Source organism: Eulemur rufifrons, chromosome 30 (assembly GCF_041146395.1).
Source record: "Eulemur rufifrons isolate Redbay chromosome 30, OSU_ERuf_1, whole genome shotgun sequence".
Taxonomy (NCBI): domain Eukaryota; kingdom Metazoa; phylum Chordata; class Mammalia; order Primates; family Lemuridae; genus Eulemur; species Eulemur rufifrons.
The window spans coordinates 118627519-118652045 of NC_091012.1; the positions used below are offsets into that span (position 1 = coordinate 118627519).

At 35.5% G+C, this 24527-nt stretch overlaps 1 protein-coding gene across 4 annotated transcripts in view; it reads right to left on the bottom strand.

Annotated features, from left to right (window-relative positions):
- Positions 1 to 372: 372 nt before the first annotated feature.
- The window catches only part of GK (glycerol kinase), a 70570-nt gene continuing 46415 nt past the window's right edge, over positions 373 to 24527 (bottom strand). For 2 of the 4 annotated variants that reach the window (XM_069464112.1, XM_069464111.1), the window contains 10 exons: positions 23157 to 23199; positions 22618 to 22698; positions 10841 to 10919; positions 9951 to 10047; positions 9348 to 9432; positions 8638 to 8758; positions 8384 to 8527; positions 6213 to 6293; positions 2752 to 2838; positions 373 to 824 (listed from right to left, as the gene is read on the bottom strand). In XM_069464112.1, the coding sequence (XP_069320213.1) occupies positions 814 to 824; positions 2752 to 2838; positions 6213 to 6293; positions 8384 to 8527; positions 8638 to 8758; positions 9348 to 9432; positions 9951 to 10047; positions 10841 to 10919; positions 22618 to 22698; positions 23157 to 23199 (829 nt within the window). In that variant the 3' untranslated portion in view covers positions 373 to 813. The remainder of the gene's footprint in view (positions 825 to 2751; positions 2839 to 6212; positions 6294 to 8383; positions 8528 to 8637; positions 8759 to 9347; positions 9433 to 9950; positions 10048 to 10840; positions 10920 to 22617; positions 22699 to 23156; positions 23200 to 24527) is intronic. The other 2 variants (XM_069464115.1, XM_069464114.1) reach the window with 2 other exon arrangements.

The window sequence follows — 24527 nt, forward strand, 5'->3', positions numbered from 1 at the left end:
CCACTTAAGACCAACCCTGTCGTAACCTACTGAATACAATGTGCTCTTAATTTATAAATGGGCTAACCACAGTATATAAAATATACAGGTATGTATGTTATACATACAAAGTAAAAAATATAAAAAGGAGTGATGGAAACAAAAAAGAAAGTGTCCTTTCCTATAAGATCCAGACAGAAAGTCATTATTGTGAGACCGTGTACAATGTCTGAAGAATTTCCGTTTTAGCAAACACTTTGCAGAAAAATATTCAAGCTATGAGAATACTAAAATTTCCATTTTAACAATTTAGTAGAGGTTTCTATTTAAACATTCAGTGAAGATGTGGGCTTCTAATATATAGAAAGGAAGACTTTTGGGAATCTGTTTAAAAATAAACAAAAAGTCATTCATTTTTAACAGGTTGGTAGTAACCCCTTAAGCAAGTGTGTGTAGTACAGAGAATCAAATCCTAGTCTAATAGCGTTTCAATATGTTTGATGAAAGAATCCAATGGACAGGATCTGAATTCTTCCTAGATCTTAGAGGGAATGGGGTAGGATGTTATGGTAATGGACGGGATCAGCCCCAAAAGTGGCCGGCCCAACCTTAACTGTCGATGTTAAAAAACACACCAAATGTTTCTATAGCATTCTTTCTGCTGCATTTTCTTTATTTCAAGCCACAGGTCTACTTGAAGGGTCATACAGCAAGTGGCTCATAAATAAAATAGAGTCTATGAATAGTGTCATCACATTAAGAAACAGAATTAATTGCAGGATTCTCCCGTTACATAAAAAGCTCGCATCTTGGGAATCCGTGAGTTGGTATTATTTATGGAATACCTGCAATGGGGGACAAAAACCATATACGTCAATAATACATGCATGCAATTCAGGAGTTAAAGCAATGAAGACTATTCAATTATTTATTAAGCTAGAAATTCCATATGATTTCTAAATAATGCCTCAGAGGTAAAATGCAACAAATATAAATGGGCCAGTTCCAAAACTAGCAAATACTACCACTGTTGCTAATTGTTTACCAAGGCAAACAATTCCCACTTTTCTCAAATTTCAGTGTATGTCATCAAAAAGAGAACCTAAACATGGTGACCATATGCATGCATAAAAGTCTTAGACTTTTAGAAGTCTAAGAATTTGGACACTTAAATGTATCCTTTAGCTTACAGAGATGCTACGTGTCTCCCTTTTCACAGGGACTAGACCTGTTCATACCATCATGGTACCAACGGGGAAACAGAAAAAAAAAAAAAAACGATAAAAACTTTCAGCTGCAATGTTTTTTCCTTTCCTTTTCCAGAACAGAATTATGCAGCTGAAAATATTTGGGATAATAAAAAGTAATAATTTTTTTTTCTAAAATAGTATATATGTTTGTTTATAAATTTAAATTACAGTTCTCATGGAAATGTTTAGAGTCTTCCACCAAATATTTCTGAGAAGCAGAAAGAGAACAGGTTCTATATAGATTTATGTAGATGGAGGCTTTTTGTAAGGTAATTCAAAGGAAAATTAACTTTATTTGGATTAGTGCTTGTGTTTGAAAACAATATTCATTGGAGTATTCCAGTTTTTTCTTCTGTTACTATAATACCAAAATAAGGTACTGTTAGTACAGAAGCAGATGATCTGAACAAATTTATTCTGAATATGCTTTAATATGAAGAATACAGAAAAACGTAATATAATCTAGTCTTAAATTCTCATACAAGTATACAAATTTTCTCATTAATTAAAAGATAATCTAATGCTGTGATGCCATAATTTTCATTCCATATTATAAATAACACTAAATTGAAAATGCCAAGCTGAATAAATGCTTGTCGATTTCTACAAACAGATGTTCCCCCTACATCAATAAAGTTTAATTTTTACATTTTAAACCCAGGTCATCATCATATTAATTAAGGGAGATAATTTAACTTTTTCCTTAATCATGAAGATTGCCTTAAAAAACTTCATTTTCATAAAAACATATGGATTAAGAAATAAGTCATTTCCATTTTAAGCCAATAATTTGAAAAAAATTTGAGCTATTATCAGAGCAGCCTTCCAAAAATGGCCATTACATTTAAATTAACACAGATTATGCAATGTATCTCATAACATGCTGAACCATTTTGCTTTTATAAGAATATTTAGTAGAAGTTAATGTTCAAAAATAATAATTCAGTTTTCATTTCAACCCCAATTTATTTAAGCAATAATTTTAAAAACTTCAGTTCATAAAATGTATTCTCTTTTAAGTAAAATAATAGTGACTATAAATATTTCCCAGTTTTAGAGTTTTACAGGAACTCTGCTAACATGCTCTGGCTTGAAACTCGTGCCAGAATTGAAATATTAAGACTTGTTTAGCAAATTTTCAGGAGTATGAAAAACAATTTATATATATTTGAAAGCCAATTTAGTTAATGTCAAAATTATACTTTAACTTTCATCAGTCATTCTGAAAGTCTTTTCATTTAAACATTAGTACTTTCACTTTTGCTTATTTCTATAGTTGACAGCAAAATGTAGCACCTCAAAGAAATCATCACCCATTAAAAACAAAAAAGGTTAAGCAGAGTCATAGTCCTTAATTCTAACCACCCCCAAAGTTTAACTGGTCCATCTAATTAGACCTTTAATTGATTTTCCAGGTTCCTAAACATAGAAAGAATGAAAAACACTGAACATTTTCTGCTGAGTTATACACAAATACATTAATGCTAACTAATAAAATTGTCTAATTTAAAGAGTAACTAACCTGAGATGTACCTTGCTCCGATTAACATTACCATGCTACTCACTATAAAAAAGCCCAAGGGCAGACTACAGAAGATACTAGGGTCACCTGTGGTCATCCAAGCAGAAGAGAATTCCAGTCAAGCAAACCAAAAGAGAGACACATAATTACAATATTTGTGTTAAGAATCACAAGACAGCAAAACAAATCATAAAAATAGTATATTCATAAAAGCTAGCAAAGAGTTATTACTTCAAATCAAAAATATAATCAATATTTAAGGCTCATGACAGTTAACAAACAATACAGATAGCATGCCACAAATAGCCAAGAACATAATACATACAGACCAACATTAACCTTCCATTGGCAATACCAAAGAGAGTCTGCCTATGGAGAACTTTTTTGGGAGGCTGTGGATTTTAGCTTTCTTGATTTTTCTCCAAAGATACTAAATGAGCAATTCAGTTCCCCCAAAGTTCGAATTATTGGTCCTTTGGATATCAGAGAAAAGTTCTATCAGTCTACTGAAAATCAATTTTAAACCCTATTTTTGCTAAAATATCAGTTCAGTTTTATTTTTAAAATAGAATTTGGTATGTAAGGAAATACACCTGACAATATCAGTGTAATTGAAAAACTAAATTGTATTAGTCTACATTTAAAAATTACCCGAGAACGTGATTATTTTGATACTTTCTAACCTGAATTCTCTTAGAACCCCTTACTTTAAACATCATTCCTTTTCTAAATTTAAAAATTATATATCTAGAATATTTAACATTTTTTAAAAGAGAAGTTTATTCAAAAATAATGTCCAAGATTTAAGAAAATAAACTATTAGACAAAGGGGCTTCATTGAAGTATAGCTAAAGATTCTCTGCGGGTATATTTTGTTATATAGTAAACTGATGATAGTCATTTCTTTCCTTTTTTGAAAGAGGACTTTTTCCCCTTACTATGCATTTCTTTCTCCGTAGAAGGTAGATTTTTATTAAAGAGGGACATAAACCATTTCCTCCATTTTACCACTGCTTATGTTATTTTTTCAAATTAAAAACAAGGTTTTTTGGAATGGTGGCATAAAAATAGAAGAAGAATCTTAAAAAAAACAAACAAAAAAACCCCACAGGTTTTGTTTTGTTTCCATATTTGTAGATACTATATTTTAATTTGATTTTAGAAAAGGGGAATATATTTTTTAGTTCTTTTAGAGCACCCATTGTATCTGCTAAGTTACAATGACCAATTTTTCTGATGTCCCTACAGTGAGTTCTAGTTTGAGAAGATCCTGAGGATTATCTGCATTCAGGGATCCTTATCAATCTAGGGTGGTATTTACTTAATGAAGGTATTTCCCTTTCAGTGATATATGTATATATATATATACACACACACACACACATATAACATATATAATATGCTTGTTATTTGATAACTATACAATCCATTTTAAACCAGTGTGACCTGCTTTCAAAATGTTTTGGTGGGTTTTGAGTCCAGAATCGAAAAGGCATCATTTATGATGAGCTCTCTAAAAAGCATCAAACTCCCAATCACTTCAAAACATCTTAAATACATATCAAAGTATGTTAAAAAGTGTTTATAATGCATCCAAATATAGTTAAAAACAAGAAAATAAATATAAGACTGCTTCAAAATTGGCAAAGCACTTTGGAAATTAAGCAAACCTAAATAGTCTTTCCATAAATTAAAGCAATTTAAGGAGGCTAAGAAACAAGGTAGCCATTCTAATATCCTTTCAAGTTTATTAAAATAGGATACTATCTGTATTGCTATTATCATATAACTTATTATATAGTTATATAACTTATATTGCTTAAAGGAATATAATTAGCATTTTATTAATTGAATATTATTATTCTGAGTTTATTATACAGCTTAGAGACTCCCAAAATATTATACATTAGAGTGTTTTTCATAAATCTAATTCAAAAAACATTTTCAAATTTTGGCTTAAATCCACTGCAGTCTAACTGAAACAAAACCAAAATTAAAGCAAAAAAAGAAAACTCTCAAAAAATCAAATTACTTTTATCATCAATGCTGATAAGCAGAAATTGAAGCAGTGTGATTTTTTTTTGTTTTCTTTCATCAACTTTTTCTTGACATTTTAAAGTCACTGATAGTAAGGTACATAAAGAATGATCAGTTGATTTTGTGGGAATTTTGCAATTAAAATTATATCCTCAACTGCTAGTAAGGAGAACTTTGTATGTGTATAGAAGGAATGGAAGTGGGGGGAGAGAGATAGGAGGATTGTGCCATTTAAAAAAATCCAGCTAGTAAAAGAAATTATGTAACTCAACTTCTCAATGGCCAGTAATTAAGTGCAACTAGAAAAGTCAGGGCTCACGTCTGTTATATCTCACACAGCAACTAGCACTGTGCTAGAAAAGTGCTTATGATTGCGAAGTTTAATTGCAAGGGGTCTCTCAAAATTGCAGTCATAGCAAGAAAAACTTTGCCACCATCTTGGGAAAGAAAGCTGAGTTTCAGAACAAAAAATTTAAAGAAAAAGGATATTAAACTTACTTAGGAGAAAAAACAACAGCTTCAAGTAGGAACACCCAAGATTAAAAACATAGATCACAGTGATCTGTGGTAGTGGATGGTTACAGAAGCTTCTCCTAAAAGCCAGACATATTAAAAGTGGTTCTATACTCACTTTGGGGCTGGAAGGCAAGTATTTTGTTTATAATCTCTTCTCAATTAAAGTATATGCTTCGGTCTATTATTGGCCATTGTTTCAATCATTATGCTCCAAATCTTGCATTTAGCAGAGAATTATAATATTATGCCATATTAAAGTCAGCTTAAGGTTGTTTACATCTAAATGGTTTATTTAAGCTGTACACTTTCCTATCTAAGTGATTGAATGATAAAATAGCTTGCTCTCTCTTTTTTTTTTTTTTTTTGGCCAAGAGTATTTCCTAATCTATTCTAACACTTCTAATTTACTATGTTTGGTATATTTCTTCCTATTTGATTCCAAAGGAATTCCCATTACATACATTCCCTAAGTACTTGGAATCAGCCTAGGAAGTAACAGAATATACTCTGAAATTAATATAGCTTTTAGTTGGTTTAGGTCACAAAGACAGCCCCCTAAAAAGGTAAAGTACAATGAGAGAAAGGGGAAAAAAGAAGACCCTAGTTGATTTTTTTTCATTAAGAAGAAATTAGAAATAACTTTACTTTTGGAAGATTAAGTTATCAATTGAAGTACCAGGAATAAACTAATAAGGAAAGATAAAGCAGGATAGAGTTAGAGTATGTATATCAATCTGATAATTTACATTTTCTGTTTAGAACTTTAAAGTGTCTTCAAAATGTTAGAAACTTTGGATATATGGTAATGCTTTTCTTCAGAGCAGCCTGGCTAAGTGCAAATGGCTAGATACTTAAATAATAAACTATTTAACATGCTAAGAAAAAGCAATAAACAGAAACATTTTTACCACTTTCTGGAGACTGAGTTGTAACCCAACCCATTGACTTCATCACAGCTTTCTTCCATGTAGAATAACGGATTTCACTTTCTAGAATTAGAAGGTAGGAAAAACACACCCATGAAAGGTAGTTGGCTCAGATGTTCTAAGTACCATAACTATGATCACTCAACATTCTTGACATATTGTTGCACAACATTAAACTGAAGAGGGGCTTTACCAGGACTCAGATTTGGAAGCGCGTGGTTGCTGGCAACTGCCAGTGACTGGAAGAGACACTTGCTTGGAAGTTGGAGGAGGACAGGAGAAATTCAGTAGGTTGAAGGGAGATGGGCAGATAGACCACCTGCTATGCAGACCAGGCCACTCACAAGAGGTGATGAATCAGAAAGGGAAATCCCATCTGATCTGGTTTCTCTTTTTGGGGGGGTTGGAGGGAGGCTTGGCACGAGGGAAGGGGTATGCTATAATGCAGAAAGACTAAAAGGAGACTTGTTTTTAGTACAGTCAGAGGACTCAACAAAATATTCATTTCTCACAAATTGCATTCCTGTGAGATAGCTCTCTCACATTCCCCAACGCCCCTGCCCCCGACCCCTGGAACCTAGAAACAGAATTTCTTTAAGGCGGAAATCCACAACAGGATGACTAAACAAAAATAAGCATTGACGCTGCACTTCTCCTAAGGTTGCCAAATCACGCATGGGGCTACCCTTCTCTTCCAGCCTTTCCACAGTACCTGCAGCCCACAACACCCAGGAAACAAGGCTCAAGGATCACTGGTTTCAGAAAGCTTTCCAGTGCATCGCTTCTAGCCACCCCCCACAGCACTGCACACATACCTCAAGGTGTCAGCTACCACAGTGTATTTTTATGGCGTTGCCTACCTCTCCCAATACACTTGAGTCTTCTGAAGGGCAAGGACTTGGCCTTATTCACCTCTATATCCCCATATCATAACAGTCTCTGGCCTGCACTTGTCTCTAAATAACTGTTTGCTGAAAGAATGAACTATCTATACCCAGGTGCCCATTAGTATATGTGGGGCTGGTGAGAGGGAGGACAACTGGTGTAATCGATCCACTCCAGGCTAAGGCTTTCAACAACAGCAAAGATGGCTCTCCTCAGAAAATAGTCATCCTTACTCCTTGGCATAAAACTTCCTTGCTTTAAGAGCCAGATTCATTTGGAGGCCATATACCCGCTCTGGATGTTGTTTGCTTATTAAAAAGTTGATTTTTTTTTTCAAAAATAGAAAATGTTTTTGAACTTCATATTTTATACAGTATTGTAAAAATTAAAAAATGATAGAATATCAGATTCTGAAAAACATTTCTACATCAAGGTATAAGGTAAAATATGGTATACCGCCTGACTATAAAATTACTAGCATTATAATTCATTTTCTTATATATGGAAAAGAATGAATAAAATTAAGAAATACTGGCATAGTCTTCCAGAAAACTAAACAGAAATGCATTTGAAAGCTTGTTTCCCAATAGCTCAAAATCCACTTTGATACTATTTTAGACATAGGTTTCTAAAAAGTTATAAACCAAATTCAAAATATAAAACCTTATTTTTCTAGTCACATTTATTTCAATTTAAGAGATGTATCACTATATGTCCGTAAAGGGGTTGATCAAAGTTTGTGGCTTGGCTTAACTTGATAGGAAAACGAATTAAATATTTAATGCTCATTTAGCTAAATTGTTGCTCCCCTTGTCATGCTAGTCTTGCTGTGCTTAAAAGTTACTGGACTATCTGTCAGCCCAGCTAATTATGTCCCAAACCTTGGCCATTGGCACCAAAGATGATCTGGTATAGACATTATGGGTAGGTGGCTGATATATCACCCTTCTCACTTTTAAAAAAGGCTATTCTAACCATCTATAACTGACAGTGTAGCAGTGTTATTCTCCGATACAACGGAACTGTAAACAGTAGAAGTGCATGGTTTTTAAAAAGTGGTTTTAGAAGTTTTTAAATAAGGAACTATTTCTCTTATGCACACTTAATTCAGTATAGTATAGTCCAATATGCTTAGTAGCTGAATCTGAAACAGTAACATTTGCTATTTTACTTTGTTCCTTATAAATAAATACTTTGTGGAGGCCAACCCCTTCATGCTAAGGTCCTTTTCACAGCATATCATTAAAAGTTTCATTCTTTAAATGTACCCTCCGCGTTGATCTGAGGTTCAAACCGTTCCATCGTGACAGCTGACAAATCCTCGGGTTCTAGACTCCAAACGCCGACTCCTTCTGCTGCCCCTGCTGCCATGGCAGCGCCCAGTGCAGTGGTTTCAGGCATTGAGGGCTTCACTGAGGGGAGAGAGCTACATCAACATCTTTGCAGTTACATATGCTTAAAGAACTAGTTCTTCAGAAAGAAATATTACTCTGGGAGTTTGAAGGAATGAAGGCTTACTAACCTACTGGAATATACAGAATGTCTGCTTGTAGCTGCATAAGAATTTTGTTGCTGGTCATTCCTCCATCTACCTGCAAATGACTGAGTGGAATTCCACAGTCCCGATTCATGGCATCCAAAATCTTAAATAAACCAATGCAATTAATGTTATGAGATTACTTCACAATAATATGTTTGAAAATGGTAATCCTCCACTCAAAAACTCTCAAGAGCTTCTGACAACTTGTACTCCATGAATATATACAAATAAAAAAATATATAGGGGGCAAAAAGAGCTTCTGATAGCCTACAGAATAAAATGGAAACTTCTTATTCTGGTCTTCCCAGCCCTCCTTGATCTGGTCACAGCCGACATTTTCTCTCCCTATACCTCTACATTCACAGATATTCAGCTAAGCCAAACAACTCTATTTTGCACCCCATTTTCCTGCCTTGATGCCTACGTTTGTGTGCCATCTCCTTTGTCTAATACGTATCACTCAGCCTCCCTCCAACCATAAAATGCCCAGTGCCTGGCAGAAAACAGGAACTTAGAAGCTAATGGCAGCTAAAAGGGGTGAGGGGAAGTACTTATATTTAGATTAGTGTTTAGGCAGGTATAATTTTTGACTAACTACCTTTTCAGTATTTAATAAAATCAGGCATTAATATATAATTTGTTTAAGAGTGGTAAAAGTGAGCTAAGTAAAAGAACAGGCCCATATTTATTACCTCTCGAGTTTGGAAACAAACAGCTTCTAGTGCAGCAAAAGCAATATGACATTTATTGGTGAACTGAGTGAGTCCACAGATTATGCTAAAAATAAACACAAAGATTTTCAGATTAGAGTGGTATAAACAAATCATCAATGTGAAGTGTCTCAAATATGGAAAGGTCAAACTTGGTAGACAGGAATGTCCAGAAAAAGAAAACTGGACATAATCATTAAGTAACTCAGAAAATCCTTATATTCCACAATCCTGCATCCACATACAAAAAAGTTCACGATCCATCTGAATAAATGACACTAACATAAAACCAATTGAGCATTCCAGTATTCATTTAGATGATGTCCCTTTGCTATACAACTTGCAGACACCTTAAAGATAAAAGACAATAACACTAACATGAAAATGGATATGGCAGGTTACTGTCAGCTGATTTATAACTTCTTGGAGCTTAAGGGTTCTGAAATTCTATTCTCTGAATAGAGGAAGTTTTCTCAACCCTTTAAAATCATTTGAAAATACATAGGAAACTAATTAGTTATTAACTACTTTAGTAAATAAATCAAGACCTCAAAAAAAAAAAAACACAGTATTTTCAATACTTACCCTCTTGCACTGGGATCCCAGTAAGGTGCATATAATCCTGAAAATGCTGGGACGAAGTAGCAGCCATAAGAAGTACCTACTTCTTTAGCAAGTTTTTCTAAGATTTTAAAAAAGGAAAAACAAACAAAAAAAAATCACACTAATATCCTACTTTACTAAATAAACATACCTATTTTAAAATTAGGACAGGGATTTTAGCTTCTGATTCATTGGTAAAATATGGCTAATTATAGTATGTGAGGAGCAACAAAAACAACGTTCCCCATATTAAACACCCCCACTAACATGTAACCCAGCTCAAGAAATCAAGACACTGGATTCATTTCTTTAGGTAATTTATGTCAGTTCCATTATTTTTAATGTTGCTGACTAGGAGATGAAAAAGTGGCCTCTAGTGTGTTCCAAATCGGAAATGCATTTCTGATTGTCTCACCTTCAGGCAAAGTTAAACAAGTGGATAAAAGAGTGAGTAGTTATGGTCAAACCAATTATCCATAGGCTGAAAATAGCCATATTAATACTTAAATTAAAGGTATCAGACTTTTAATGCTCACTCTAATCTAGGAGTTAAAGCTCTTTCTCATCAGATAAATTTAACTAGAGTACTTTACCTGCAGATTCTGGCAATCTCCAGTGTTCAATTTTACACTTGGGTAATTTTTATGTCCTACCTTGTCAGTTTACTAATAACTACCACTAATAATATAAATTCATTGTTTTATAAATCTTCACAAAATAGTCTTCTCTGTATAAATAAAACTCATAATAGGGATCCATATAATTTATGGATCACATTCAGGGCAAAGCATAAGTATTTACAGATGGCAAAGATAAAATATTGAAATGTTCCATTCTTCAGATTTCCTAACCCTTTCTTAGAACATACTCACCAATTTCTTCTGAGGTCTTTATAATTCCAAGGTTGTCTCTTAGCCAGCGAGTAACAGCACCAGCTATAGCTACAGAACCCTAAAGGAAAAAAGGAAACCAAGATACAATGTATGTTATCACTACAAAATGACTTTATTGAGCATATTCTGTGTATGATACAATCAGATATATAAAATTCCAATAATTTCAATTTTGGGCTTCCTACAAATATGATAAACTAATCTTCTAATATAAACATAGTTTTATCTAGGTCACTAATAAAATTTTTCATGGCATGGAGAAGTGTGCCCTCCAACACACTCTTGGACTTGTCCCCATAGGTGGACTTTGATTGGTTGAGCATTTTGTTTCTTGCATAATTTTTCTGTCTGTTGCTAAAGCTACTGAGGTATATTATTACTTCAAATACATCCCTGACTTATCTGCAAAGTTACTGGGAGAGGTCACCTTAAAAGTTTTTTCAAGTCCATATCCCATATCTAATAGTATAGTAAATCAAGCAAAGAAAAAACTAGCAACTAGCTACTAAGTAATTTTGCTTTAAAACAAAATCACCAAAGGATTGCACAGGGTCAGGGGAGAGGCGAATGTGTGGCAATAAGGATGAAAATATATGACTTAGAGTCAGATAAACTGGGTTTGAGTCTCAGTTCCAGTACTTAGTTGCTATGTGATCTCAGGAAAGTTACTTAGGCTTTCTGAGCCTCCATTTATTCACCTATAAAATGATGGTGACTATATAACAATACTTATTTAAACAAACTACTGTGAGGCTCAATATAAGAATATATGTGAGGGCTCTTACTAAATGTAAATATTAACTCCATTAATTTGTAAGTGTTAAAAATTCTATTTACTAATGAATGGATAAAATGTAGTATGTCCACAAATGGAATATTATTTGGTCATGAAAAGGAATTATGTACTAATCCATGCTACAACATGGATAAGCCTTGAAAATATAATGCAAAGAAGCCAGGCACAAAAGAACATACATTGTATGATTCCATTTATATGAAATGTCTAGAATAGGCAAATCCATAGAGAGAGAAAGTAGATTAGTGGTTGCCTAAGGCTGGCAGGAGGAGTTTATGGAGTTTCTCATTAGGGTGATGACAATATTCTAAAGTTAGATCGCAGTGATGGCTATAAAAATCTGTTAATATAGTATACTAAAAACCATTGACCTGTATATTTTAAAAGGGTAAATTGTATGGTATATGAATTATATCTCAATAAAACTATTATATTAATAAAAAGATCCTGAAGGCAAAAAAGTTATCGGCACAAACCATTAGGAATCCCCCCCCCCAAATTTTTGGTTCTGATGTTTCATTCATATATATTATTAATGTAAATTACTTCTACAGAGTCACCCCAAACCAAATGTCAGGTGATATTAAATATAGGAACCTATCTCTAATTCTATTAACTGAATTACAGATGGGCATGCCTTCTTGCTGTTAGTTGTCAGGATATAAACAGTATAGAATGAATATGCTGGATACATTCTATCATTCATAGCTTCTATGAAAAGAAGTCACTACATGTTGCTGCAAAGTTGCAGAATGCTGTAAGTGTTCTATTTATACAGTGGCTTTTTAACTATAAAAAATATTTGAGGAACGAATTTGGCATAGCTGTGCAAATATAACAAGGCTTTAAAAATGGGACAAAAACAATTCAACACGTAGTCCCTTACAATTCTAACCAATCTTGCCCTCCCCACCCCACAAAAAGAAGTTCTTAATACACTTCCCACCTTTGATATGTTTACATATTTAGGTGCTTCATGGACCATTTAGGAGAACTAAGTTAGTTTTTGGTTTAGAGAGACTGAAGAACTTTACTCTCAAATTTCCTTTGGAAACAGACAATTCAGAGAGATTAATAGTAGCTGCCAAACACTAGTCAACGTATAAGTTTCTAGACCAGTGCTTCCAATAGAAATATAATGTGAGCCTTATATGTAATTTAAATATTTGCCACATTAAAAAAGTAAAAAGAAACAGATAAAATCAATTATATTTTATTTAACCCAATATGTTAAAAACATCATTTCAACATATAATCAATATTAAAATTACTGAGATTTTTTTTGTACTAAGTTTTTGAAATCTGTATATATTTTACACTTATAGCTCACTTCAATTCAGACTAGCCACATTTCCAGTGCTTGATAGCCGCATGTGGCTAGTAGCTACCCTACTGGGTAGCACAGTTCTAGATGTAATTGAAAAAAAAACAGATGTCCCTTCTTATACTCTCAAAAGACACGTTCTCTAAATGGCATCTAACCAAGAAATGTGTATATTTTCAATAGTTTTGGGTGAGTAGAGCTAAACGATGAATTTCAAAAAGCCACTGTGCTAGAAGTCTAGTAGAATGATTTTATGGTTATCAGCTAGTGGGACTTTATACTTTGGGAAACCAAATGTTGATATACCTCATTTCCATTGAAAAGGGTGGGATGCTAGATGCTTAGATCACATATTTGAGAAGAAGCAATATGGTTTTAGCCAAAGGAAAATTAAGGTTTTGATCATAGGTAACTGGTTGAGAATTAGCATTATTTAGATTAAAACAAAAGAAAAAATACAGAGCCATTGCCAAAGCTCCAGAGAAATTATTTTAACTTTTGTCATCAGGAATGTACTAGAGTGTTTGGCTGTGACTGAAGACACAGATCCAATATAACAGAATAAAAGGAAATAAAAACACTTATCTGAAAGAAGCATATAATTTTGGCATCAGGATATAATACATGGTATGCTTTTAGCCTTTAAGGAAATTAATGAAAATGAGAGAAACCTCCAAATTCAAAAAGGACATGTGGCCTTCTGAATTCAGAGGCAGAAGATAAAATAGAAGTGGTATAATGCTTCAAAGCTGGACAGGAAAAGAATACAGGAACAGAAACCTAAAATGATAGATAGGAGGTGACTGTCTACTTGTTATCAATTAAGTTACCATAAATTACATCCTAAATATAAAGTTCCCATATTTTAATGCATCATCTACAAATATGAATCAGCCCTTGTTCTAAGTCATGACTCTCTGGGAAAGGTGCATGCAAGCCTAATAGTTGTACTCTAAGAAAGATGCAATGGAAGTGAGAGGGTATAAAGAAGAAGAAATTAAATGGTAGCAGGATAAGAGGAATAAATTATTTAAAAACTAGACATATAGCCTGGAAAGTGAAAGGCTAAGAAATAGGCCACAGGAAGATTGAATTAAAAATAATCAAGTAGGCCGGGCGTGGTGGCTCACGCCTGTAATCCTAGCACTCTGGGAGGCCGAGGTGGGCGGATCGTTTGAGCTCAGGAGTTCGAGACCAGCCTGAGCAAGAGCGAGATCCCATCTCTACTAAAAATAGAAAGAAATTATATGGACAGCTAAAAATATATATAGAAAAAATTAGCCGGGCATGGTGGTGCATGCCTGTAGTCCCAGCTACTCGGGAGGCTGAGACAGGAGGATCGCTTGAGCTCAGGAGTTTGAGGTTGCTGTGAGCTAGGCTGACGCCACGGCACTCACTCTAGCCTGGGCAACAAAGTGAGACTCTGTCTAAAAAAAAAAAAAAAAAAAAAAAAATCAAGTAGATCTGATATAATGACATAGCAGGCAAATATACTTCTCCTCAAAAGCCCTGGACATGAATGCCACTGCTACAAACAGTATAAATATAAAACAGGATAATTCATAATACAGTGGAGTTGTACCTTACAAGGCAGTTAGGGTTAATATTGGTGAGTACCCAGAAAAATCATATTTAAAATACAGAATATCCCTATATTGCTTAAAATCATCCATTAGGCATAGTAAACATAGCTTGGTGTATACTACAGTATTATGTATCTCTACATATATAATTTATACTATAGTTAATTTGTATATATTATTTAGATTACAAACACAAAGTCAAACTCTATGGCATTTTTAATTGCATAGAGAAAGGGAACACAGAGATGAGTTGGGGCAACATTATTTTTGAAATATATTTCATTAATACTCAGCAAAAAGTTAAGGAATTAAAATTAAAAGCATTTATTGCTCAGAAGGTACACTTTTCCAGAAAGTACATTATAAAAGTCCATAAACAATGTTTGTAGACTGTGGCAGACAGACTTTTAATTAGGGTGGCTCCCATGATCCCCTCCTCCTGGTGTTCATACCCTTGCATGATCTCTTCCCCTTGAGTATGGTGAAACCTTGACTTTCTTCTAACCAATAATACACGTCATAAGTGACGGGATGTGAGTGATGATGTGTATGTGATTATGTTATATAAGATTACTGCACCTTTCTTGCTGGACATTCTCCCTCCCTTGCTGACTTTGCAGAGGGCCATGTCGGGGGCCCCCATGTGGCAAGGAACTGCAGGTGGCCTTTAGGAGCTGATGGTGGTCACTGTTGGACAGGTAGTAAGAAACTGAAACCCTCAGTCCTACAACCACAAGGAACTGAATTCTGCCATAAACCTGAATGAGGCTGGAAGCAGATTAAACTTCAGATGAGACCACAGCCTCAGCCAATATTTTGACTGCAGCTTTGTGAGACTCTGAGCAGGGTACCTAGCTCAGGGCACCTAGTTCAGGGTGCCTGAACTTCGAGACCCATGGAAACAGAAATAATAAATATGTGTTATTTTAAGCCACTAAGTTGGCAATAATATTGTTATATAGCAATAGATATCTAGCACATGGGCTTATACCTAAAATGTATTATCTAACTCAAGAAGGATGAAAAACTCTAAAAAGGAAATCTTAACACTGTAATCAGAAATCATACCAAATAAGAGAGGAAGAAATATTTAAAAAAAATCAATGGGCTGGCCAGGCGCGGTGGCTCACACCTGTAATCCTAGCACTCTGGGAGGCCGAGGCGGGAGGATCACTCAAGGTCAGGAGTTCAAGACCAGCCTGAGCAAGAGTGAGACCCCTTCTCTAGTAAAAATAAAACGAAATTATATAGACAATTAAAAGTATATACAGAAAAAATTAGCTGGGCATGGTGGCACATGCCTGTAAACTCAGCTGCTCGGGAGGCTGAGGCAGAAGGATTGCTTGAGCCCAGGAGTTTGAGGTTGCTGTGAGCTAGGTTGATGCCATGGCACTCTAGCCTGGGCAACAGAGCAAGACTCTGTCTCAAAAAAAGAAAAGAAAAAAAAAAAAAACCAATGGGGCGATATAAGGAACCCTCTTTGAAGCTCATATTTAAAAAGAAAAAAAATGGCATAGCATAGGAATCAGTATTTAAACATTATTTATCGAATGTCTATTATCTGTCGCCTACTGGGATAGAATGGTAAATAAGACACGTAAGTACCCTGGCCTCAGGAAACCTGTATCCTAGTGACAGAATATATAACATGGAAGTCTCAAATGCTAATTAAGCTCAAGTTCATAATCATATTAAGGTTCTCAAAAGTATTTTTGTTTTGTGAAACAATATTTAGAAAAAGAAGAACAAAGAAAGGGAGAAGCAGAGCTTTGGGAAGATGATGGAGGGAAGGCAGAACCGTTCAACTGCTCTATTTTGCTCCAGTCTCTTCCACCATAGAGAAACATTTTCTAACTAGAAAGGCTGAGACAAATCTAAGTAGTTTAATATGAGTTGAAGTCATAGAACAACTTAAGGATCACGCGTCCCAATTCCTTTTTACAAATAATGAAATTGAGAATTCAGAGATGTTAAAATGCCAGGCCCAGTATCACCTGCCAGGGGCTTGGGAGAGAAAAAAAAAAAAGAACTCTCTTGGTGATGAAAAGGATGTAGATATCTACATCAACAGAGATAGTGAGTTTGTACTTCAAATATCTCCTTTGTTCTAAACACAGAGTATAGACAAAATATAAAAAGAGAACATTAAAATATGACTCAAATACAAAATAATATCTATGTAGAGAGAAATGGAAATGCATAACCAAGAAAGACTAAAGCCACAAGCATGATGGGTTCTGATTTATTTTTCTGTATGTGTCAGGGAGAAGGAGTGGTGGCTAGGAACTTGTTCCTCCAGAGGAAAGGGGTCCAAAATGCTTTGTGCAAGACAGGGAGTAAAATCAGGCTCAATACTTGAAGCTAGGGGCTAGGTGGTACTCTCCTACTTGTGCAGAGATGCTGGAACTACAAGCAATTGTCTACTTGCTGACTAAGGCTATGGCTTAATGGAAGATGAGGCTGGAAGTGAAAATTCTAAACTGCATGAAGAAATCTATTATTAAGAAACTTAACGGCTGGAATAAAATTCATTCCACTCTAACAAAGACTTTAAGTATGCTAAGTGTTCAAAGAGGTAAACTCAGGCATGACTGTAATTTAAAATAAACCACCATGAAACTATGAATCAACAGAAGAGAGAAATGAAACAATCAGGTGGATGTGAAAAATAACCAAATAAAAATCCTGGAAATGAAAATATTGAATGAAATAAAAAATGCATTAAATAATAGATGGGATAAACTCTAGGCTAGACAGATGAGTAAATTAGCGTTCCCATACACTGCTGGAAGGAGTATAACGCATGCTGACTGTGAAAAACAGTTTGCATTATCTACTCAAAGAGAAGACACACACTCTGTGGCCTAGAAATTCTACTCCTATAGAAAGGTGTACACATTACATCAGGAGACATACACAAAAATGTTCATAGCAGCATTTTTCATAATAGCCAAATACTGAAAACAACTTGAATGTCATGAGCAGTTGAATAAATATTAAACTGTGATTTCACATGGCAATGAGAAGGGATAAAAAACAGCTATATCTAACACCATGGATGAATCTCACAAACGAAATGTTGAGTGAAAGACAGATCAAGGAATATATAGTGTGACTCAGACATGCATGCACGTATTCTCTTTCTCTCTCTTTTATATTTTTGATAAAGCATTAAAAACATGCAAAACCAAACTCTGGTGTTTAAGGTTGCACATGTAAGTGTTAGAGCTACAAAGAAAAGCGAGGAAGTGCTTATGATAAAAGTTAGGGTGGTGTTTATCTCAGGGAAGGGGAAGGAGGCTTGATTGGCAGGGGCACATAGGGGTTCCTGGGTGTTGGCAATGTTCTATTTCCTGACAAGTTACATGGGTCTTCTCTTTATACTAATTTGTCAAGCTGTACATTGATGTTTAATGCATTTTTATATATGTATCTTATATTTCACAATACAAAAAGAAGGGTTTTTATATTTTGTTCTGTTTGTTTTAAAGAGAGAATTTGGAAATGGAAGGTAGATGCTGAGAAACTCACCAGGGATGCAGCACAGAGAAACAAAGAGATTTAAAAAAAAACTTAAAAGGGCAGTTAAAAGACATGGAGGATGGGTTGAAAGGTTCCAATATTCATCCAATAGCAATTCCAGAAGAGGATGGAGGTAATGGTAGAGGAGCAATATTTGAAGAGATAATTGCTGAGAATTTTCCAGATCTGAAGACAGACTTGGATCCAAGCACCTAACAGGATAAATAAAAATAAATCCAAACCCAGGCACATCATAGTCAAACTACAGCGCATCAGTGATAAAGAGATAATATTATATATTCCCAGACAATAAACCAGATTATCTACAAAGAAACCACATTTAGATTGATAGCAGAGGTCTCATCAGCATCAAAAATGGCCAGAAGGGATATGGGAAAAACAATTGTTAACCTGGGATTTTATATCCACCCCTGGAGTGAGGGCAAAATAAAAACAAACCTAAAAAGAATAGGCTTACCATCCCCCACTCTTACTTAAAGAACTATACAAGGATGTCCCTCAGCAAGAAAAAAATGTAGGTGGGGGTCTAAAAGGTGTGAGATCAAAGAAATGATACTAGATATAGAAATGGATAAAATAAGTCAATAAATATGATTTACTATCCACTGCAAAAAAATAGTACTAATTATGGTATGTTGAAGAAAAATGGGGAAATGAAAACTTTCAACAAAATAACATGATTGCTGGTGGATGTGGTGAGGATAAAGTATTCAAGGTCTTTGTCATGGTTGGGAGATTAAAAATACTAAACAAGTATACATACTCTTAGAAAAATACATAGTTAAATAATATCTTAAAAATTTAAAGGTACCCACAAAGGACTCAAAATCACTAAAGTAATAAAAGAGAAATACATTTTATTGCTTCCAAATCAGCAGAGGGAAAATGAAAGAAGACTAAAAGACTAAAGATGAGCAGCTATAGTTTCAGGTGTTAAAGAGAGTAGAAAGTAAAATGTTAATACCTCTGACTTCCAAGCCTAACAAGGATTTATGAAATTAAAGACAATATTAAACATATACTTTGTAAACACTTAAAAAAAGGAACTATTATGATCAAGTGGAATTAGCATGAATTTACTGAGAAAAAGTTTTACCAATCTAGCATTATTATATTCCCCACCCTCTGTTTTTGGTTTGATTTAATTTTTTAAAATGTTTTTAAAATGGTTGTTAATTGTAAAAATTTAAGAAAACATAGAAAAAAGAAAAAAACTACCTACACTGTTACTATGTTAATATATTTGTGTATATGTGTGTTGTTGTTGTTGCTGTTGCTGCTGCTGAAACTGCTAGGTTAGCAGATGAAGGAAGGGACATACTTCAGATGCAGTGAAAATAACACTGGGCTGGGGAGACTAGAGCCCTGAATTTCCAAACTTATAAGGAAAGAGATGGTACAGTGGGTGGTCTGGGCATCAAGGCTTTGATGTCTAATAACCTAGATCTGCTACTCACTGTTGTCAAAAGTTATCTTGGCCATGTGACTCCAATTTCACTTCTTTCATTTCAAATTCCTCATGTTTAAAATGAGGGGCTAGGAGAGTAATAACTAAGTATGCTGTCATATGATCTAATGTTCCTCTCTCAGCTTTAAAATCCTATGAATCTAGGCCGGGCGTGGTGGCTCACGCCTGTAATCCTAGCACTCTGGGAGGCCGAGGTGGGCGGATCGTTTGAGCTCAGGAGTTCGAGACCAGCCTGAGCAAGAGCGAGACCCCATCTCTACTAAAAATAGAAAGAAATTATATGGACAGCTAAAAACATATATAGAAAAAATTAGGCCGGGCGCGGTGGCTCACGCCTGTAATCCTAGCACTCTGGGAGGCCGAGGCGGGTGGATCGCTCAAGGTCAGGAGTTCGAGACCAGCCTGAGTGAGACCCCGTCTCTACTAAAAATAGAAAGACATTATATGGACAACTAAAAATCTATATAGAAAAAATTAGCCGGGCATGGTGGCGCATGCCTGTAGTCCCAGCTACTCGGGAGGCTGAGGCAGTAGGATCGCTTAAGCCGAGGAGTCTGAGGTTGCTGTGAGCTAAGCTGACGCCACGGCACTCACTCTAGCCTGGGCAACAAAGTGAGACTCTGTCTCAACAAAAAAAAAAAAAAAAAAAAAAAAAAAAAATTAGCCGGGCATGGTGGCACATGCCTGTAGTCCCAACTACTCGGGAGGCTGAGGCAATAGGATCGCTTGAGCTCAGGAGTTTGAGGTTGCTGTGAGCTAGGCTGACGCCACGGCACTCACTCTAGCCTGGGCAACAGAGTGAGACTCTGTCTCCAAAAAAAAAAAAAACCTATGAATCTAAAAAAAAATGCATGAATTGAAACAAAATAATAAAGCATATGCTTATTAAATCTCCAGATGAGACAAAACTGGAAGGGTTACAATAAAGAGTGAAAAAGAGGCCGGGCGCAGTGGCTCACACCTGTTAATCTTAGCACTCTGGGAGGCCGAGGCGGGTGGATTGTTTGAGGTCAGGAGTTTTAGGCCAGCCTGAGCAAGAGCAAGACTCTCGTCTCTACTAAAAAAATGGAAAGAAATTACCTGGACAACTAAAAATATATAGAGAAAATTAGCCGGGCATGGTGGCGCATGCCTGTAGTCCCAGCTACTCGGGAGGCTGAGGCAGAAGGATTGTCCAAGCCCAGGAGTTTGAGGTTGCTGTGAGCTAGGTTGATGCCATGGCACTTCTAGCCAGAGCAAAAGAGCGAGACTCTGTCTCCAAAAAAAAAAAAAAAAAAGAGTGAAAAAGAATTCAGATTCAGACTATATAGAAATAGGCTAAAATCACTATCATGAAATTAAACAAAGGAAGAAATAAAGACCTGAATTTAGATTAACAAAAAAATCTTCTACACAAATACAGAAATGGAGTAGACTTGGTTTGACAGTGATTCATTTGAAAAAGAGCTAGGTATTTTTTAGCATATGCTCCCGGGGCCAATAGTATGAAGGGGTTAGTAGTCTAAATTAATGAACTCTCAACTACAGCAGCAGAAGCAGAGCTTATGGTAGAAGAGGCACAGATCACACTTGATTGAGTACAAGCCAGATTACATGTGGAATGTTATATTCCATTCTGGAAGACAATGATGAATTGTAATGCACCTAACAAAGGGAGCTCAGAACTATAAAGTATCTAGAAACCATGTGAGATCAGGGCACTGGGCCAGTTTACTCTGGAGGAGGAAGACCCAGAATAACTTGATAATTGCTTCCCAGTGTTAGAATGTTCTTGACAGTCAACGTAGGTCCAATGCTAGAGGTATTATTAGGAAGCAGATTTGGCTGCTATCTTCAAACAGAAGTTAGGTTATCAGTAAATGAGATAAGAGAGGGCTTTTCATATTGGAAGGGAAGTTAAGACCAGGTGACCCCTCTGTCCCCGATGCCTTTTCTAGGTCTAAGGCACCTAGCATTCTAAACTACTAATTGTTTGCTGTGTAAGCAAAAAAGAAAGCATCTTATTAATATTTATTAGTATTATTATAGGTAACACTTATCAAGTACATATTGTATGTGCCCAGTGTTGTGTTAGCATTCTCCATAGGAGGAAAACAAACAGAGAGGGAGGGGCTTGTAGGATTTTAAGTTCTGAGAAGTATTAATACCTTTAATACACAGAACATGTTTTCACAAATGCTTCTGTCCATAGAAAAGGGGCTAGGGTGGGGAGAGAGATTACAATGTTTATAGGGGAAACGAAATAAACTAATATTCTTCATGCTCTAAGCATAGTGACTAATAAATGTTTTAACTATAACTAGAAGTCTCAAACTTGTGACTAAATTATTATCAGGCACTCCAGAAAATGAGCCTAAGTAAGTTTTTAGATCAATGGTATACTTGTACATTACAAAGTAGCCATTTCAAAATTAATTATAATAAATGTATCTGATTTGACAAAAAGAATACTACTTCTTCGATTTTATCAATAAATGTTTCTAATACAAACTTACCACATCCTATAAACTTAGACTAACATATTCCTACTATAATTTACAAACATGTTTGAAACAAATGTTTCCAGTGATAAATAGCATAAATCTCCTCACTTTCTTTTCCACATGAAAATGTTACACAAAATTATTTTTTATGGGGAGACAAGCAAAGAGAGTTGCTCTGCCTTTTTGCATGCCGGGGCATTTTAGTTAAAAAAAAAAAAAAACACAGAATTTTCAAGATGAAAGAAATGTTAGAGAACAAGTCAATCCCTTCATTAAACTTTAGAGATAAAAAGCTTATATTGCAGAGCAGTCAAGTAATAGACCCAAGGTGCCACAATTAATTGGCATAAGAACACGGAGGAACCAATATAATCAAGGTCTCTTGAGGTCCTGGCTCCCATCTCAGTCCTAGGTTCTTTCTACTCAAATACCAAGAACAAAATGGAATTTTTTGAGTCCTCTACATTAAGATTTACCAGAAAAGCTATTAGAAGACACTGTAATTTTCATTAGCTTTGAATGTTTGCCATATTATTCACATTGATTGAAAAGAACTTACTTCCAATGCATAAAAAACCGGCTTGTCTCTGCCGAGTTTGTAAGCCACTGTGGTGAGAAGGCCATGCTCAGAAAATACACACTGTAGGAAAGAAAAAAAGATTTCAGGAGTGGAGAAAATGAAAAGATAGCATGAGAATATTTTTTAAAACTACAATGACATAGGCACAAAATAATGCAACCAATTAATCAATTCTAAAAATAAATCTTAACAGTCAAAATGATCACAATTAAGAACCCACTTAAGCCGCACAAAAAATGTATTCCTTATTCTAAATTAAATTTGCATTAAGAATCTAACAAAGTCTCACTATAAATTTCCCACCAGCAGAATTAAAAGCATACATATAAAATTCAAAGAACGTGGTTCTTACCAGAACCATTCAAATTTTTATTGAGGTCTATATTAAACCCCAATAAAGATTAAGTAAAACCTGAAGACTCAAAAGTAACTTAATAAAAAATTATGCTCAAGCATTATTTATATGAACTTGAAGACTTTCATCAATGTTTTAATTTAAAAAAAAAACAAAAACCAACCTTACGGCCTGTATTGCATAGTAAGAAACATCCTGTTCCATACCTATAGTTGGGGAGAGAATGACAATTTTATTGAAAGCAAATGATGAAACATTAATAATACAAATGATGTAAACTGACATATAGTTTAGTACAATATAAGTCACTCAAGTTTTAGAAAAGTCCAGAAAGTTAACAAATATCATATGCTCTTTATTGGGATAACACTTTAAAGATCAATCTAGAATAAAATATACTTAAGGTAATCTTAATGGAAAAAATGCAGGTATAATATTTTGCATTTATTCAGTCATAGCCCAGGGCTATGTTTATAAAATACCACTGAATTACAACAAATGCTATGTTCGGTCACAGTTATGTTACTCCTAATCCATGTGGAGTGAAGCGTCATGACTAACAGTCTTTCACCAATGCGGTTGGCCAGTTTAGCTCTATCATTAATACAGTCATAAACTGAGATATGCAACTATCTTCTGGCAGGGTGAAGAGGCTAGGTGCAGAGTGTGGGAGAGGCTAGCTGGGAAGCTACAAGAGTGGCATAAAGGGGAAGGTTATTTAAGGCTTACCTTTCCCATTCTCTCTGCAGGATAGGGCATTACAACAGTGGTGGGATAATCAGAGCCAGGATGTAACAAGGCAGATAGGGAAGAAGTGAATTTATTTTGGGGCAGCCTTATCAGTATAAACTTTGGACTTGGCTGGGCGTGGTGCCTCACACCCATAATCCTAGCACTCTGGGAGGCCGAGGCAAGAGGATCACTTGAGCCCAGGAGTTTGAGACCAGCCTGAACAAGAGTGAGACCCCGTCTCTACTAAAAATAGAAAAAATTAGCCAGGCATGGTGGTGCATGCCTGTAGTCCCAGCTACCTGGGAGGCTGAGGCAGGAGGATTGCTTGAGCCCAAGAGTTTGAGGTTGCTGTGAGCGAGGCTGATGCCATGACACTCTAGCCCAGGCAACAGAGCAAGACTTTGTCTCAATAAAATAAAATAAAACTTTGGACACTACAACAAGTCTGGCACTTGGACATTAATGGGTAGTTTTGACTTGTGCCAGACAGACAAGCAGCCCAAACTGAGAGAGGGGTCACAGAGAAACAGTTTTAAACTGCATTGGGATAACAAGTTTGCTATGGTCACCCTTGGCTCTGCCCAGGCTTGGGATTCCCTCCTCCCGGGCCTTGCTGTTGTGCTCTGCACCACCAGGGTTCTAACTGTGCTGCTGACATTCTAGCAGGTGGGAGAAGGGAGAGTACTCAGTCCAGGGGCTGACAGAAGGATCCCAGCAGAAGCTACTAGCAGTCAGCATTAAATCAACAGATCCTATTGGCTGCATTTTTCTTGTGCAACAAACACAAACCAAGGACAATTGT